At 38.0% G+C, this 18,200-nt stretch overlaps 1 protein-coding gene across 1 annotated transcript in view; it reads right to left on the bottom strand.

Moving 5' to 3' along the window:
• The window catches only part of ANKFN1 (ankyrin repeat and fibronectin type III domain containing 1), a 159,599-nt gene that overhangs the window by 127,749 nt on the left and 13,650 nt on the right, over positions 1-18,200 (bottom strand). Inside the window, exons 3-4 of the mRNA XM_061140936.1 lie at positions 14,558-14,752; positions 12,672-12,785 (exon numbers count right to left, since the gene is read on the bottom strand). Coding sequence (XP_060996919.1) covers positions 12,672-12,785; positions 14,558-14,752 — 309 coding nt within the window. The remainder of the gene's footprint in view (positions 1-12,671; positions 12,786-14,557; positions 14,753-18,200) is intronic.

Raw genomic sequence — 18,200 nt, 5'->3', positions numbered from 1 at the left:
TCAGAAAAAAAGACAAGGTCTGGAGCTGACTGTGGTTCAGATCATGAGCTCATTATTGCAAAATTCTGGCTTAAATTTGAAGAAAATGGAGAAAACCACTATACCATTCAGATATGAGCCAAATAAAATCCACTATGATTCTATAGTGGAGGTGACAAATATATTCAAAGGATTAGTTCTGGTAGACAGAGTGCCTGAAGAACTGTGGATGGGGGTTCATAATATTGTACAGGAGGTAGTGACCAAAATCATCCATAGGAAAAGGAAATGCAAGAGGCAAAGTGGTTGTCTGAGGAGGCCTTACAAATAGCTGAGACAAGAAGAGAAGCTAAAGGCAAAAGAGAAAAGGAAAGCTATAACCATCTGAATGCAAGAGTTTCAAAGAATAGCAAGGAGCGATAAGAAAACCTTCTGAAGTGAACAATTCAAAGAAATAGAGGAAAACAGTAGAATGGGAAAGATTAGAGACCTCTTCAAGAAAATTAGAGATACCAAGGGAATTTCTTGCAAAGACTGGCATAATAAAGGACATAAACCATAAGGACCTAACAGAAACAGGAGAAATTAATAAGAATGGGCAAGAATACACAGAAGAAGTATACAGAAATGTTCTTAATGACTTGGATAACCATGATGATGATAAGGCCATTCACATAGAGCCAGACATCCTGGATTATGAAGTAAGGTAGGCCTCAGGAAGCAATACTATGAACTAAGCTGGATGAGGTCATGGATTTCCAGCTGAGCCATTTCAAATCCTAAAGGATGATGCTGTGAAAGTGCTGCACTCAATATGCCAGCAAATCTGGAAAACTCAGCCGTGGCCACAGGACTGGAAAAGGTCAGTTTTCATTCCAATCACAAAGAGAGGCAAGGCCATAGCATGTTGAAACTATCATACAATTGTGCTCATTTCACATGCTAACAAGATAATACTCAAACTTCTTCAAGCTAGGTTTCAATAGTACATGAACTGAGAACTTCCAGATGTACAAACTGGATTTAGAAAAGCAGAGGAATCAGGGATGGAATTGCCAACACCAACTGGATCATAGAAAAAGCAAGAGAATTCCAGTAAAAAACATCTACTTCTGCTTCATTGACTATGCCTTTGGCTGTGTGGATCACAACAAATTGTGGAAAATTCTTAAAGAGATAGGAATACCATACCACTTCACCTGACTCCTGAGAAATCTGTATGAAGGACAAGAAACAACGGTTAGAACCAGACATGGAACAATGGACTGTTTCAAAATTGGAAAAGGAATACGTGAAGGCTGTATAACTTATATTTAACTTCCATGCAGAGTACATCATGTGAAATACAGGGCTGGATGGATCAAAAGCTGGAATCAAGATTGCTGGGAGAAATATCAACAACCTTGTATATGCAGATGATACCACTCTAATGGCAGAAAGTGAAGAGGAACCTCATCACTTGATGAGGGTGAAAGAGGTGAGTGAAAAAGCTGGCTTAAAACTCAACATTCAGAAAACTAAGATCACGGCATCTGAACCCATCATTTCATGGCAAAGAGATGAGGAAAAGTGGAAACAGTGACAGATTTTATTTTTTTGGGCTCCAAGTCACTTCTGATGGTGACTGGAGCCATGAAATTAAAGGATACTTGTTCCTTGGAAGAAAAACTATGATAAACCTGGACTATGTATTAAAAAGCAGAGACATCACTTTGCCAGCAAAGGTCCATATAGTTCAAAGCTATGGTTTTTCCAGTAGTCATGTACGGATGTGAGAGTTGTACCTTAAAGAAGACTGAGAGCCAAAGAATCGATGCTTTTGAACTGTGGTGTTGGAGAAGACTCTTGAGAGTCCCTTGGACAGTGAGGAGATCAAATCAGTCAGTCCTAAATGAAGTCAACCCTGAGTATTCATTGGAAGGACTGATGCCGAAGCTGAAGTTTCCACCTCATGGGAACTGCTGAGTCATTGAAAAAGACCTGATGCTGGGAAAGTTTGAGGGTAGGAGAAGGGGATGGCAGAGGATGAGATGGTTGTGTCATGGGAAGCACACTGATTGAAACTGCCCACCCTGGCCAGGCACCATAGTAACCATTTGCATGAGTTGTTTCATGACAAGAGATCCTGATAAGGAATACAGAACTGATAAGCTACCACCAACTGGAAGAGTTCGGGAAAAGTCGAAAAGAGACACTGTATGTCTGTCCACTTCCCAGAATCCCTCTCGCTAGCATCCATCTTGGCTGAGCAATGTGTGTGCCACCAGGAAAGACTCTGAATTAGAATGATTGGCCAAAGACCACCCGGAAACTAATCCCATCACCATGAAACCCAAGACTGCGAGCCACGCGGCAGAGCTGTTCTTCTGGGTTCCCTTACCCAGGTGCCCCTTCCCAATAAGATCTCTTGCTTTGTCAGCACATGTGTCTCCTTGGACAATTCATTTCCGAGGGTTAGACAAGAGCCCAGTTTCAGGCCCTGGAAGGGGTCCCCTTTCCTGCAACAGTTGCATGGCATCTTTGACTCAATGGACAGGAATTTGAGCAAACTCTGGGAGATAGTGAGACAGGAAAGCCTGGAATGCTGCAGGCCATAGGGTCACAAAGAGTGGAGAGGGACTTAGCAACTCAGCAACTTTTTAAAAATATCTGTTTTATTCACTTCCTCTCTGATCTTTATTACTTCTTCTGCTGTCTTTAGGTTTTGCTTTTTTTGTCTTTTTCTAATTCCTTTAAATGGTATGTTAGGCTTTTTATTTGGAATTTTTCTTGTTGTTTTTCTTTTTTTTTGAGGAAGGTCTGGATCGATATGAACTTTCCTCTGAGATCTGTGTTTGTTGCATCTCATAGATTTTGTAGGATTGTGTTTTCATTGTTATTTGTCTCAACATATTTTTAATTACTCTTTGATTACATCATTGACCCATTGGTTTTTCAGTAGTTTATTGTTTAGTCTCCATGTAATTTTTTTCTTTGTTTCTCTTTCTGTGGTTGATTTTTAGTTTCATGCTTCTGTGATCTGTAAAGTTGTTTGAAATGATTTCTACCTTCTCAAAGTCATTGAGGGGATATTTTATATTTTATGTCCTTGTATATAGTCAGTCCTAGAGAGTGTTCCATGTACAGCACTTGAGAAGAATGTATATATTCTGTCTTTGTTGGATGTAATGTTCTGAAAATATCATAAGTCTCACTGTTCTGTTGTATCACCTAGGATCTCTGTTGGTTTATTGATTTTATGTCTGGAAGATCTGCCTATTAATGTGAGTGGGTTGTTTACATCTTCCATTGTTATTGTATTTGGTAGAGGGATCATCATGTGTAAAGAACTCGCAGTGGGGGGAAATTGTTTAGGAACAGAAAGAAGGCCAAGGCTGCTGGAATGAGTATGTGAAGGGAAAGTGAAAAACAAGATTTCTGCCTTCAACAAACACCTCATACATTAGAGAAAAATGTTCCAAAAATGCATTACTCTATGGATCTATCATTTTCCAAGTATAACAAGAAGAAGGCATCAGTGTTAGGAATAATCTTTCACTAGCTGAGTAAAAACCAGTTTCAAGTTTGTCTTCACCTAGCTCGCATAATTTTTTTGAAATAGCAGTTATGATTTCATTAGTATGTTGGCTTAGGATAATGTTAGTATTAGGTCATGTTTACTGAGCATATAGTCTGGCTAAGAAAGAGAAGTGACTTGGAGATTGAATTAAGATGCTAAACTGACACATGTTTGCCTACCCCTTTTCTCTCCAAATCTCTTAAAAGGTAAATAAGTATGCTCAGTTCAGTTCAGTTCAGTTCAGTCGCTCAGTCATGTCCGACTCTTTGCGACCCCATGAATCGCAGCACGCCAGGCCTCCCTGTCCATCACCAAATCCCGGAGCTTACTCAAACTTATGCCCATCGAGTCAGTGATGCCATCCAGCCATCTCATCCTCTGTCATCCCCTTCTCCTCCTGCCCCCAATCCCTCCCAGCATCAGGGTCTTTTCCAATGAGTCAACTCTTTGCGTGAAGTGGCCAAAGTACTGGAGTTTAAACTTCAGCATCAGTCCTTCTAATGAACACCCAGGACTGATCTCCTTTAGGATGGACTGGTTGGATCTCCTTGCAGTCCAAGGGACTCTTAAGAGTCTTCTCCAACACCACAGTTCAAAGGCATCAATTCTTCGGCGCTCAGCTTTCTTCACAGTCCAACTCTCACATCCATACATGACCATTGGAAAAACCATAGCCTTGACCAGATGGACCTTTGTTGGCAAAGTAATGTCTCTGCTTTTTAATATGCTATCTAGGTTGGTCGTAACTTTCCTTCCAAGGAGTAAGCGTCTTCTAATTTCATGGCTGCAGTCACCATCTGCAGTGATTTTGACATATCAATTCGTTAGAAAACCAAAAAGTGGGTCATGTATATTCATTTATCTCCTCCTCATTTCCTCATTAATTCCTGAAACCACTAATCTGTTCTTCACTTTTCTAATTTTGTTATTTCAAGAGTGCTATATAAATGGAATGATATACTATGTAGCTTTTGTGGATTGGCTTTTTACTTAGCATAAATCTCTGGAGATTCACCCAGAATGTTGAGTATATCAATAATTTTGTTCCTTTTTATTGCTGAGTAGTATTCCATGGCTTGAATGTACCATAGTTTGTTCAATCATTCACCTGTTGAAGGACATCTGAATTGTTGCAGTTTGGGACAATTACAAATAAAGCTACTACAAACATTTTATACAGGTTTTTATATAAACACAAAATTTTTAGGATAAGTGCCTAGTAATGCAATTGGTAGGATGACTGGTAGTTTCATGTTTAGTTTTTGAAGAAATTGTCAAACTGTTTTTCAAAGTGCCCATATCATTTTACATTCCCACTAGCAATGTATGAGTGGTCTGATATCTCTGCATTCTAGTTATTTGGTGCTGCCACTGTTTTAAAATTTTTGCTACTGTGATATACATGCAGTAATATTTCATTGTGATTTTAATGAGCCTTTCCCTAATGGAAACCTAATGAGCTATTATTATACAGTGGAACATGAGCAGAGAGTATTCTGAGAGGGAAAGTAAATACCACTCTTGGGAAAATAGATACTACTCTGAAAGGACCATTTGAAATGAATTTTGAATAAGATAATTCTAAGCTCCGGGAGTTGGTGATGGACAGGGAGGCCTGGCGTGCTGTGGTTCATGGGGTCGCAAAGAGTTGGACACGACTGAGCGACTGAACTGAACTGAACTGAAGTAGGGTAAGAGAGAGAAAAAGAAAATTAGAGAACTGAGGAAAATACATAGGGAAGGAAATATAATCAAATATACTAGTAATACTTTATTTTGGAATGTCAAAAACTTATACTGGCATATAAACATTGTTGCCTTAACTAAAAATGGAAATATAATTATACTGAGAGAATAAGAAAGTGTGTGGTATTATGAGAGAGTTAAATTCTGTTATAGTTCTATTGCATACATAAGACCTGCAATTGATAAAAAATAGCCATAGAAGCATATTAATTAAAGAAGATGTGTAACCATGAGTAGTACAGGAGTCAAAGGTGGCTGGCTCTGAGGGGAAGAAGGATGGTAAAAATGGAGCAAGTAACAGCTGTTTTTTCACACAAATTTGCTTTTTAATCCTATTTTTATAAGATACATTACTTGGGACAAAAAAAAAATTAAAAGTGTATAGAAAGAGATTCTCAGAGTATATGGATTTATTTCTATACTTTTTACAAAAGACAAACGTATTTCAAATGTCATGGAAAGTTGAAAATAAAAGAAATACAAAAGACAGAAGGCAAATGAAAACATAGAAAGCAATATTAATCATAAACAGAAACCGAGGCAAACAGTATTAGGCAAGACAAATAAAACAGCTTCTCAGAGATCAAAGATCAAAGGGACAAGTACTTTAGAAAAAGACAGGGATTTAAATAACACACACACTTTCACACTTTATACCCAATGGAGTTTTACGTATTCATTTCAAACACCAAGTATGGTACATATATCCACTGATTCATTGGTTAGCCACAAGTAGGAATTAAAAATCTCAACAGAATACAGTCCACATTTTAAAATGTTCTTATTGTAATAGAATAAAATTAGAAATTAACGATAAAGCTATAGTAAAAAAGTATGGCCAGTTACAAGTTTAAGGTGACTAATCTAAAAACTTTGATTCAAGTGGAAATGAAACATATTACAGATTATTTATAAATAAATGATCATTATAGCAATACATTTTAAACTTTTTGGATATGGACAAAATAGTAATCAGGGGATGAATTATAGACTAAAATCCATGAATTAGAAATGAAGAAAAATAAACAAGTAAACTAAGCTTTCAAATAAAAAAAACACCACAAAACTAGGAAAGAAACATTAAAGTAAACCCACAGAAAGCAATAGAATTGGCAGAGATAAAGCCAGAAATTAATAAAATATTAAATAAGCAAGAAATGGATTTTCTGAATCAAAAAGTCAATGCTTCAAACAAACCAATAAAACAGACAAATGATCAAAATTCTAAAAGAAAACTCACAAATACATGACTTTTGAGGTTCTAAAGGGGCTCTAACCACAGAGGATATTTAAAAATTGTGTTCATCAGTATATCAATAATCATAATCCAAATTAAACTTTCATAACTTTGCAAAAGGTATCGATCCAGAAAATTATAGTAGACATCATACTTAATAGTAAAATATTAGATACATGTTGACAAAGAAGGTAAGAGAGAAGAATACCTACTATCCCAGTTACTATACACAATATAGTGGGAACTAGAACTCACATTGATTCTAGTTAATAAAGTGAGATCTGAAAAGAAATGAAAAGTATTAGAAAGGAAGGGACAAAATGATCCTTTCTTGAAGATGAAATGACAAAATTCATGAGATGCAAGACAATCTATTGGGACGAAAGAGGCTATTTAAGTTTAGTAAAGCAGTCAACTAAAGATTGTTCTAAAATTAGGAGCTCTTCAACTGTCCCACAATAGCCCATTAGAAAATATCTCGAAAAGCGGGTTCATTTATAATGACCTGTAAAAATACATTCAGCATGAAACGTTACAGGAATGAGGATCAATAAATAAAACAGAGTTATTAAACTTCCCTGAAAACATAAAACTCAGCTTTGTTAGAAAGACATGTCATGGGTGGGAAGTCTCTCCAGATTAATTTAGGAATATGATGCAATTTAAAAATTAATTTTGGAGGAACATATTGCCATACCAGATGTTAAAATATACTATGACATTATTATATGGTATTAGCACAGGTATAGGCAGTGAGACAGAGTATGGGACTATATAAATATTTCCACTTCCAGTTTACAATCCCAGAAAGAAATATTACCACAGGTAAAAGAGACATATACAAGGGCTGAAACATTATAAAATAGGAAAAAAATTGAAACTACCTATATTCATTAGTGGGAGAATGATTAAATACATTATGGCAACTCTGTCTATGGAATAGGAATACTATATAACTATTTAAGAGAATGAATATCCAAACACACTGGCATGTATATTGTTACTGAAAGAAAATCTAACTGTATGACTAGACATATAGCATGATATTTATATTAGAGTACACAAACAATACTATACATCTGGGTGTGTATATACATATGTGTGTACATACATCAAGAAAGGTTTTGTAAGTCTACACATTAAACTCATAATAGAGGATAACTTGGTGATAGAGATGTAACCTTGAGGGAAGGGTAAATCTCAACTTATTCTTAATTTTTTAAAGTCTTAAAAAACTTTTAATTTTACTTTTTATTTACTTAAAAAATTTAATTTTAAATTGGAGTATAGCCAATCAACAATATTGTAATTATTTCAAGTGGACAACAAAGGGACTCAGTAATACATATATATGTACCCATTCTCCCCCAGACTTCCCTCCCATCCAGGCCGCCACAGAACCCCAGGCAGCATGCCCTGTGCTATGCAGTAGGACCTTGTTGGTTATCCATTTTAAATATAGTAGTGTGTGCCTGTCGATCCCAGACTCCCTAACTATCCCTTCCCCCCAGCACCCCCCCAGTAACCGTACGTTTCTTCTCTAAGTCTGTGAGTCTGTTTCTGTTTTGTAAATAAGTACCTTTGTATCATTGTTCTTTTTTAGATTCCACGTGTAAGTGACATCACATGATATTTGTTTGATTTTTTCTTTTGTATAATTCTGGACTGTGTGTTTTGAAAGTTAGATTTTTTTTTTTCCCCTAAATGAAGACAATGCAGAAAGGATATGATTCACGGCATATGTTATTACAGAAAACTTTATAGGTTGGTTGGAGAGTAAGCTGGCTGGATGCTGACTACTGAGTTACTCATGGAGGAATGAAGGACTAGGATGCAAAGGCTACAGCAGCTGAGAAGAAATGACTTTTGACTAGTGTAGGCATTCTGTCACTCTCCCTGGGTCTTCTATTTTTCCTCATCATACATGTCACTCAACTTGCTTCCACATTTTCACTTCTGTGCAAAAAGTTAGTGCATTGCATTTCATGTCCTCTGGACGTAACAACTTCTGCCTCTCTGAGTTGCTTTCATTGCATACTTTAGGCTTCACTTCTGCCCAAACAAGCTAAATAAAGTTATAAATATCACTTTGTGGAATGATATCACTTCGGTCTAGTAATGAGGTTAGTCCCTTCATGCTTATGATCAGATTAATTCTTCAATTAATTAAACATGGAAAATAATTATATTTCCTATGCAATGTATTTTTCTATTTAGACAAGTATTTTTCCAATTACAATATATAAGAGGAAAAAAAAATAGAAGGGGTAAAAAGTAGTATAAAGTCCTGAGCAGTGTGTACCCAAGGCTTGTGAAGTCAGATTTTTCTTAAGTCTTATGAAAAGATGGCCCAAGTGATCAAGTCATAATCAAGTTCATACAATCATTCTACATTATCAACCCTGAGGGTTTTAATGTGCAAATGGTGGACCTTCCCTCCTAGAAGCTGCAGTACGCCCAGACATCTCTCTGGAATCCTTTGGCTTCCTCTCCTTCTGAGAAAGAAACTGGAGGAAGTGGTTGGCAGAAGCACCAGCCTGGTCTTTAAAGAAGCAGATACACTACCAGCTCCTGAAAGGTCCTGGCAGTCTCTGCGGGAAAAAGTGCTTTTTTATTTATTTTTGAAAATGCCATGAAATGAGGAGCAGTTAAATAATTTGCTATTCAAACCTTTGTAGGAAGGAATTAGGGAGGTAGTTTCTAGTCTCTTAGGAAACAAGATGGGAAGAGAGGTGGGGAAGGACATCATCCAAACTAAGGCACTGGCCACATGCACTGGAGCAGCGACAGCATCTTGTCATTGGCAGATTGCAAAGTGTCACCACTTCAAGGCCTGCTTTTTTTAAAAAAAGCTAGAAAATGAATCATCCTGTAGATGGAAAACAGATGCTGTGCTGCACCTGTTAAAGGATACCTTCCTATCTACCCTCAGCCCTGCAAAGAGCGGTAAAGTCACTTTTGAAAACGTTTTCTGCTTTGGGACTACCAGGAAATGACATATCCTCTGCAAATGAGAGCTCCAGGTAAGTCATCCAAGGTAGCAAGGAGAAAATGTGGAACGAAGTTCTGGCACTTGTCCAAAGCATCAGAGCCTCTGAAATAATTCTTGTTTTGCTCTGTAAGCCATGAAAACTGGTGAGATGGGACCAAAAGATGCAAGTACTCTTGGGATCCAAGGAAGAAACACCTTAAAACAGACTAGCTCTCTGAGCTCCATTTTACTGTTTTCAGGGAAGATGCAGGCAGAGTCTAGAGAGTCTCACTCAAAACTGTTTTCTGGGTTTTGAGCTGAAATGGATGCCTTTAATCTCCAAGTTGTGATGCCTGTTGGCCTGGTGCTTGGCCAACCCTGGGGCCTGAAGGAGGTGTATAAAGAGATGCTCTTTAAAAGATTTCTGTATATCAGCGATCGTTTTTTGAAAACAAAAAAACAAAACAAAAGACCACATGTTGATGAGTTGAATGTAAATAAGAAGCAACAGAAAGATTCAGATTTTCTTTCAAAAACTGGCTTAAGCATGAAGGGAGAAAATATCCAGTTGTCAAAATAGGCTTGAGGTTTTGCTGAACCCAAAAGTTCTGGAGAGCAATATGTTTTTGCCAAACTCTAAATACTGCAGGGTTAAACCTTCCCTCTAACCAATTAGATAATTGCCACTTCATTTCTTAATTGTTTGTGAATTTCTTAATTGTTTCTTCTTCTTTTTTAAACAAAATAATTAGCCTTGTCTCAGTGTAGTTTTGTTAGTATTTCCATAATTAAATAATTACTTCAACCCTGAATTAAAAACCGTCCTGCTGTCTCTAGGTACAGTAAGCTGGTAGCTGTTTTAAATAACCCTTGAGAGTGGTCAGGTTAAGGACTCAATTTATGACCTTATAAATTAACACAAGGAAACCTACTCCATAATGCAACAGACAATTCTATTTATAATGCTTAATTAAGCCTCTCCAGTCACTAACAAAACCCATTTGTGACCTTTCATTTCAACCTCACCCAAATGCAAGTCTCCTGAGATGATACGTGTTAATATGTGAATGTTGATTGAATTTGCTGGCATTATGGTTGGGTATTAAATAGCTGACAGTCTGGATAAATTAGCTCCTGATAGCTCACTAATCAAACGTTAAGAAGAAAATGTCAAGTTGGGCAGCATTGATGAAACTCTTTATCAAAGCCTTGAGCTGGAGGGAGGTAGAAAGAAAGGAAAATGTCATGTCTAACATTGCCTGCAAACACTTGCTCTGAATTTCAGAAAATCTTGGCAACCAAGAGAAAGTATCAGAACTGAATTGAAGGATGGCTGTGGGCAGCCGTTCTTGGTGGTTTCATTTATCTGCTGTTTTCTCAGGCTGCCCTCTTTTAGCTTGATACAGAAAACCCAAAGTGATAAACAATTCAATGCTGTTTTACCTAAGATATAAAAAATAGTGGAGATATCTGGAAAATTCCAAGTAACTCAGAAAGCTACAAATTGTGGGTAATTTGGAGACATAGAAAGTTCTCCTGGGAACAGGCCTTAGAAGGAGAAAGGAAGCATACACTACTTGGACATTTTTGTGGTCCATGGGAATGGCAGTGACCTGAACACAGAAATTCTGCCTCGTGGCCTGGCATTCAGAATACGTGGAGAGTCTTATCAAGTTTTAGGACTGTTCAGGGAATTCCCATATGTCCTCCTGAATCAGGAAAACAGATTTCTTTCTTTTTTGTCCACCACATTCAAGAGTCAACATAATGTGATATTTCTGGCTCTACTGTGAGTCTTTATTTAGGTGAATTCTTCATTTCATTGCTTCAGCTTTCTCATGTGCAGATGGTAACCATAACAGTACCTGCCTTATAAGGTTGTTGTGAGGAATAGAGTTAACACATATAAAGGCTTTACACAGTGCCTGGAGCATGGTAAGCACTATGTAAGCCTTGGCTGTTATCCTCATAGCACCTCCATAAAATCTTTCTCCTGTGGGCTCTCTCCTTTCCCAGGGCAGCTATAGCAGTCAGGTCAGGCTGTCATGACCTCTCTCCTGAATATAATAGCTTCCTAACTCATTTCCTTATTCCAAATCCACATCTCTTGCAATACACAGTATGTGCGTGCGTGCTAAGTCGCTTCAGTCGTGTCCGACTCTTTGCGACCCTGTAGACTGTAGCCCGCCAGGCTCCTCTGTTCATGGGATTCTCCAGGCAAGTATACTGGAGTGGGTTGCCATGCCCTCCCCAGGGAATCATTCTGACCCAAGGATCGAACCCATGTATTTTATGTCTCCTACATTGGCAGGTGGGTTCTTCACCGCTAGTGCCACCTGGGAAGCTACATCACACACAGTGTTGGAACTTAAATTTTTGAAGTCTGCTTCTCATTTTGTCCCTATCTTATTCAGTGGTCTGCAGAGTTCATCAGGTAAAGTCTAAATTCCTTAATCTTGATTTCAAGCCTCATTCTATCCCTCCCTTCTAACCCTAGTTCCACTTTCCAATTGTGTATTTCACTGCTTCTTATGAACTCTGTCCTGGAGCCACTGCCCTGCAAGTTCCCTTGCTCTCCTCGACTTGTTCTGGAATGTTCTTGCTTTTGTATGTGTGCTCACTGTTCCCTTCACTTGGAGTTCACTTTCCTTCCAATATCTTCTGGTTCAAATCTGAGCCATCCTTAAAAGCCAGGCCCAGTTGCCACTACTTCACTGGGGCCTTTCCAATTCTATCATTTAACCATCCCTCCTTCTTCTCTGACCTCCAATATTGTCGTCGTTTTAATTATCAACCCTGGTTACCTGCTATTACAGCTACTAATTCATATGCCCCCTATTTAGTATGTGCCATATCTTTAGCCTCTGAGCCCTGTAGATCAAGGCGGCTTCTTTAGCATGTCCTACTCAGAACTGTCCGCAGTGAATGCTATACACAGAGGAGGTGCTTGCTCTGCAAGCAAGAATGAAATATTAATACTAATATTAGTCTGTAATACTCTCCATCACCTTATCACTCTCTGTGTGAATGCCTATGGAAATAGTTCAACTTGAAAAAGTAAATGGGATGAAAAAATCTTTTCAGCAGAAAAAACAAACATGCAAAATGTGCAATTGATTCTCAAACAGCAGTTTGTATTTTAAGGAGAAGCAGTGACAAAAATATTTGGAGTCCAGTACCTTTATATCTGGTTACTACAGCTGCGTTGACACTAAGAGGCTCTTGAAAGCTGACAGTGAGTGACGTGCTGCTGGTTACCACGAGACAAGCACTGGTTGGCACTTCGGGGGCTCCTGGGACAGAAGGAGAAACACAAGGACCTTAACACAGCAAATCCTTTTCAAACAATGTTCCTGTCTCTTCAAAGGGTATCCTGAAACACACACTATGGAGACATTTGTTTGTAGAGCCTAATAGCTTTTGCCTTTGAGCATTTTCATTAGAAGTCTCAATGGCCTTTATTTGTTGCCATCGTGGTCTTATTTGAGCATTAGAACATCTTCTGAAGGGGCAAATAATACCAGTTAAGCCTTTTCAAAGTATCTTAGAAACACAATAGAAGATTGGGCTGGACCAGTGGAGAGGAGGTCAGAAAGTGTTAGCAGGAATCAATATTTTAGGTAGAGACTACTTTCAGAAAGTACTTTCATGTAGATCATTTCACTGGAGCCTTTTTGCAACCCTGTTGGGTAGAAAGAATGAGTAACTGCATCCGCACTTTTAGGATGAGGAAACTTCAACCCAAAGAGGCCAAATTACTGGTTCAAGAACACAGTAAAGACATAGCTAGGATGAAGTCCGTGGCTTCAGATGCCCAATTCCGGGCTCTTCCAGGTATGGAATGCTAACTTGACTTGCTCTCACACTGCCTCCGATTACATCAGGTACTATTTTTCTAAGAAAGACTTCATGGGCAAATGTCATGTCCACTAACCCCAGGTTTTAAAGGACTTGTATCACTCAGGGTACTTTTTGACACTCAGAAGATGTTTTTTAATTTAGGAAAAAAATTTAAAATGGCATCAAATTAATGATTTGATGATTCTAGTATTAATTCTAGTATTAATCTATCCTAAATGAGGTACAATGGTAAATGCATTTATTGAAATAATTGCTGAAAATAATTTCAACAGTTATTCAAATGCTTTTTTCTAAAAGCATGTATTAGCATTACTAAAGGGATTGTTAATATTAAAAGCAACCTTTCATTAATGTTACTTAAGCTACTTGCTTCAAGAAAAAGGATTAGGCCTAGATTTGGTATTTAGAATACAATACTACAGAAAACAAGAATTTCTCTCCCTTTGGTGTTTATCATGAGGCAGAGGCAGATAGTTCCCAAACTAATGAACTGATCTTTCCCTTATACTAAACATTTCAAGTCTAATTTTTTTGTTGTTTAAATAAAATCACCTTTTGGAATAAGAGTTTAATGTTTCACAAGTGTTCGGATTGTATATGAATTTTCATATCAGAGGTGATACTAAGCAGTACCTTCCAATGCTAATGAGTATTATCCAGAAACAAAGCTTTCCTTAAATTAACAAAAAGAACTGGTAAAGAGGATGGAAGTGCAGACAAAAGCATAATTCATCGCTGGTTATCCTTCTCTGTTGGCTGTATTAACTGAAGGTCAGTTTATATAAGCCGTATATAGTAGAGAGTTGAATACAGCTTAATCTTGAACTTGAAGCAGAAACTGGACACACAGGCAAACAAGTATTTTTCCACCTCCACATCTCAAAATAAAGCCACTTAGGGAATCAGACCATCCAGGTCATTAGACATTAGGGCGTAGCGGATGGAAAGTGCTAGATGAGTGTGACACGGTGGAGGGAAGCCAACAGCACTAAAGCCTCATGGCTGTGGTCAAAGAACCTATCAGGAGCCAGAAAATCAAGTAAGACAAGAGACCCTTTGACAGCCTCCCAGAACCCTTGCTCCAAAGAGGCTGACAACAGCCATCCGTGATCCCTCGAGTGGCAAAAAATCAGTGAAAGAAGTCCTGCTGTCTCAAACCAGGGTTCAGTCTAGTTAAATGAACAAGTTCTCTGCTTATACTCACTGGCATGTTCAAAGCCTGTTTTCATGCGCTTGTAGAGTCGGTACCTCCACTCCCAAGCTTTCAGCTGTTTCTCTTTCTCTGTGTTGTCCAGACTGAATCCTTCATTCTCCACCTGAGCAGACAGTTCACTCACCCTTTCCTGGGCTTCCTGCACCAGTGTATCGAGGTGCATAGATCGACTTTCCAGACTGACAACTGGAAGGAAAGAAATGGGGTGACTTACTTTCTTTTTGGGGAGACGCTGCTTTGTTGATAGGGTATCTCAAAGTCTACTATGAGTTTTTAAAAATGCCCGGGGAAAGGGGAATCTATATTCCTTATTAGCTATCTTACTATGACAAGGTATAATTGGTGACAAAACTAGATTAAATGATAAACATAGCAGTTTAAGAGATTCCCATTGCCCTCTGGCCCAAATAGCTGCCTAGCAGGGTTAATTAGAAGTCCACTGGTATGAGGCCCACTTCTATTTCATGTTGCATAGAGTTGTTTCCATGATCTTCAGAGTCACAAACACTTAGGAGCAAAAGCTTTGTAGGATTAGGAAGGTCTTAAGAAAAGTCATCCATGAGGCAAGTTGCATTCTGCTGAAGACGTGTTTTCAGTTTTTGCTGTTTTTTTTGTTTGTTTGTTTTTGGAGAACCTGATAAAATCTTCTGTTTTTATATTCTTTCCAGCTCATAGGTATTTTTCTTAGTGGTAATTTTGTTATTGTTAGTCAATTTATTTACTGCTAAAAAAGTGAGAGTCGGTCAGTCATGTCCGACTCTTTGCGACACCATGGACTATATAGTCCATGGAATTCTCCAGGCCAGAATACTGGAGTGGGTAGCCTATCCCTTCACTAGGGGATCTTCCCAACCCAGAAATTGTTAGCAAAGTGTTCCACTATTGCTGCCACAATAGAACTAGTGAGTCCTGATGGTTGGATGACTTGGGTGTGATCACATATTGATCTTTGATTAATTTTACACTTTAAGTGGTCTGATTGTGTGAATGATTTCTGGAGATGCCCATGCCCAAGAGAGTAAGTTATACTACACCTCTTGCCAAGAGAGGTTGTCAGGCTTGGTATTTTTTTTTTTTTAATTCAGTGTGTGATAATCTTTATTTGATTCACATCACATTATTTACCCAACCTGCCCTGTGTGAGTGAACGTTCATGTCAGTGACAGAACATTTCAAATTCTTATGTCAGATTGGGAGTCTGCTTCTTGCTGTCCACTCATAGCACTCATGCATGTGAGGGCCTGCCTAGGTGGTCACTTGGCCAGTTCAGTGGAGCCCTTCCTGGTTAGTGATAAAGAAGAAAAGAGAGCCCTAGCATGCATAGGGTAGAGGGTCACACAAATAATGAAACAGAGCAGAACCGAGTTCTGCAGATCTGTCACCAAAATGTGTTTGACACTCTGTGATCAAAACAATATTTCCCCCTGGTGGGTGGGAAAGATATCTAACCATTTTATTCTTCTAATTAACAGGGAAAATATTATGAAGATAACGCAAAGTGAAAGATTTTAGGTGTACTTTGAAATGGAAATTATGTGGTTATATATTCATATTGTCTTGTGTTCATAGGCATGTTTGCATTAATTACAGGAAATGAATACTAATTTATTATTGCCCCTGCTTACCATCAATCTAAATTTATTTACTGATGAATTCAATGAAAAATTAGTTGAGTCTTTTTTGTTTTTTCTTTCTTTTGAAAGTTGCTGGTTAGAACACTCAGGACTGTGTTTTGCTGCAGATTTGTCATGGCTAATGCACATTGCTGTAGCAGTCAATCATGTACTCTAAATACTGGCACACTTTTTTTTAAAGCCTCAGTCATGAGCCATGACAGAAAAATAAACAAACAAATATAGAGCTAAAAAACTCTTTCACTGAGAAGCTACACTATGCGGAACCCCTTGGGAAGGCTAAAGGAGGCCAGAATAAATGATAATATAAGTGCTGTGGGTGTAGGGAAGCAATGATGGTGTATGAACACAGAGGTCCTGGAGAAAAAAAAAATACACATACGCACACGCAGGCGCATACTCCTGTGGAAAAATTGGCAATATTAGTAGCCTCAAGGTGCAATTTCCTGAAGCAGTGAGATTGACAAGTCAGTACTAAATGCTGTTAATTTAACTAACTTCAGATTAATGGTAGAGTCTGCTATGACTGAAGCCCTCAAACACAGTCTCATTATAGCTTTGCTGGGAAGGTCCTAAATATAGGCATTGACAGTTTAAAACAAATTCGTATACATTTGTGTATTTTTAGACATAGGTTAGGCGTCAGAGTTTGTGTCACAGTTTTCAGGTTGATTAATTGACCCAGTAACTGCACCCTTTACCCACTGCCCCCACCTTCTTCCACTCCAAATTATGGACAAAATGGGGGAATTGTCCTTGCTAAGTCATTCAGTGAGCTTTTTATTGTGAGCCTGATGTTTGAATTGCATGCATGCGTCAACACTTGGGCGATAGACAGATGATTTATAAAAATAAATTTTTCTAATACTATGAAATCCCCCCTATTAATTTTTATATCCACAACAGTTATTACTGGTGTGAATTCCAGGTGGCATTTCAGATGGACAGCTTCTCTTGAGCTATGCTTGGCTCCCCCTGAAATTTTTCCTGCTTTTCCTAGCACAACACATTTTTTTTTCTAGACTTTGCCTTTATTCCTAGACTGTAGACTTGATGCTATTTTAGTGGTAGGGATAAAAGGACTCTGAGTCTTTGAAATAAAGCATTCACCTCTTCATAGAATAACAAGAGAGATACATAGAATTTTATGGCCGAGTAAGTTTTCCAAGATGGTTTAGATACATGTGCTTCTCAGACTGAGACACCTAACTTACAACATAGTATGGTGGTGGTATTGATGGAGTTCAGCGGGCATCTCTGAAGCCTCAAAATAAATATGTCTGTCTTTCAGGAACACTGAATTTTCCATGCAGATTTTGATGAAAGCAAATTATTTAGAAGTTAAAACTAGCCCTTCTATTATGGAGAAGGGTGGAACATATTCCTTAAAAAATGAAGATTAGAAAAGAAAGCTTATGGATCTCTTTCTCTCTTTTTTTTCCAGGCTAAGTTTCCAGGTGCCCCTGGGAATATACCTACTCACTTGCTTCCGTTAGAGGTAATTTCATGCACGAGTTGAAGAGGCACTAACTGAGCCAGTGGTTTCAAACCATTTCACCAAGCAAACCTTTTATTATTTTTATCCTATGGATTTTTTAATAGTTTAATAAAACACTCTCTCTTGAAAGATTTTCTTTATTGACTGCCAAATCAGCTGACTTAAAGTAATCATTTTTCTCCCTATTAATAATGACCTATATAACTGCCAATAGAAGCATCTGTTCAGCATTAGATAATCAAGCCTAACAAACTGAGTTAATGTTTTAAGGAAAAGCAGGTAAATATGATAATCATATTAGACTGTGTAGTTTTATCTTGAGTAATGATGTGTTTGTTAAGCTTTTTGACACCTTGGAAATTGTTTGGGGAATCTCATTCCTATTTTTTCCACCCAGAATGAGAACGTTTTCAACCCCCTTATTTTTAAAGATAAACTGATATCAAGGGAGGTGGGATGATGATCCAACTTAAAAACCTTAAACCCAGTGAACTTCCTCTAA

Source organism: Dama dama, chromosome 5 (assembly GCF_033118175.1).
Source record: "Dama dama isolate Ldn47 chromosome 5, ASM3311817v1, whole genome shotgun sequence".
Taxonomy (NCBI): domain Eukaryota; kingdom Metazoa; phylum Chordata; class Mammalia; order Artiodactyla; family Cervidae; genus Dama; species Dama dama.
This window is presented reverse-complemented; position numbering and strand designations above follow the sequence as displayed.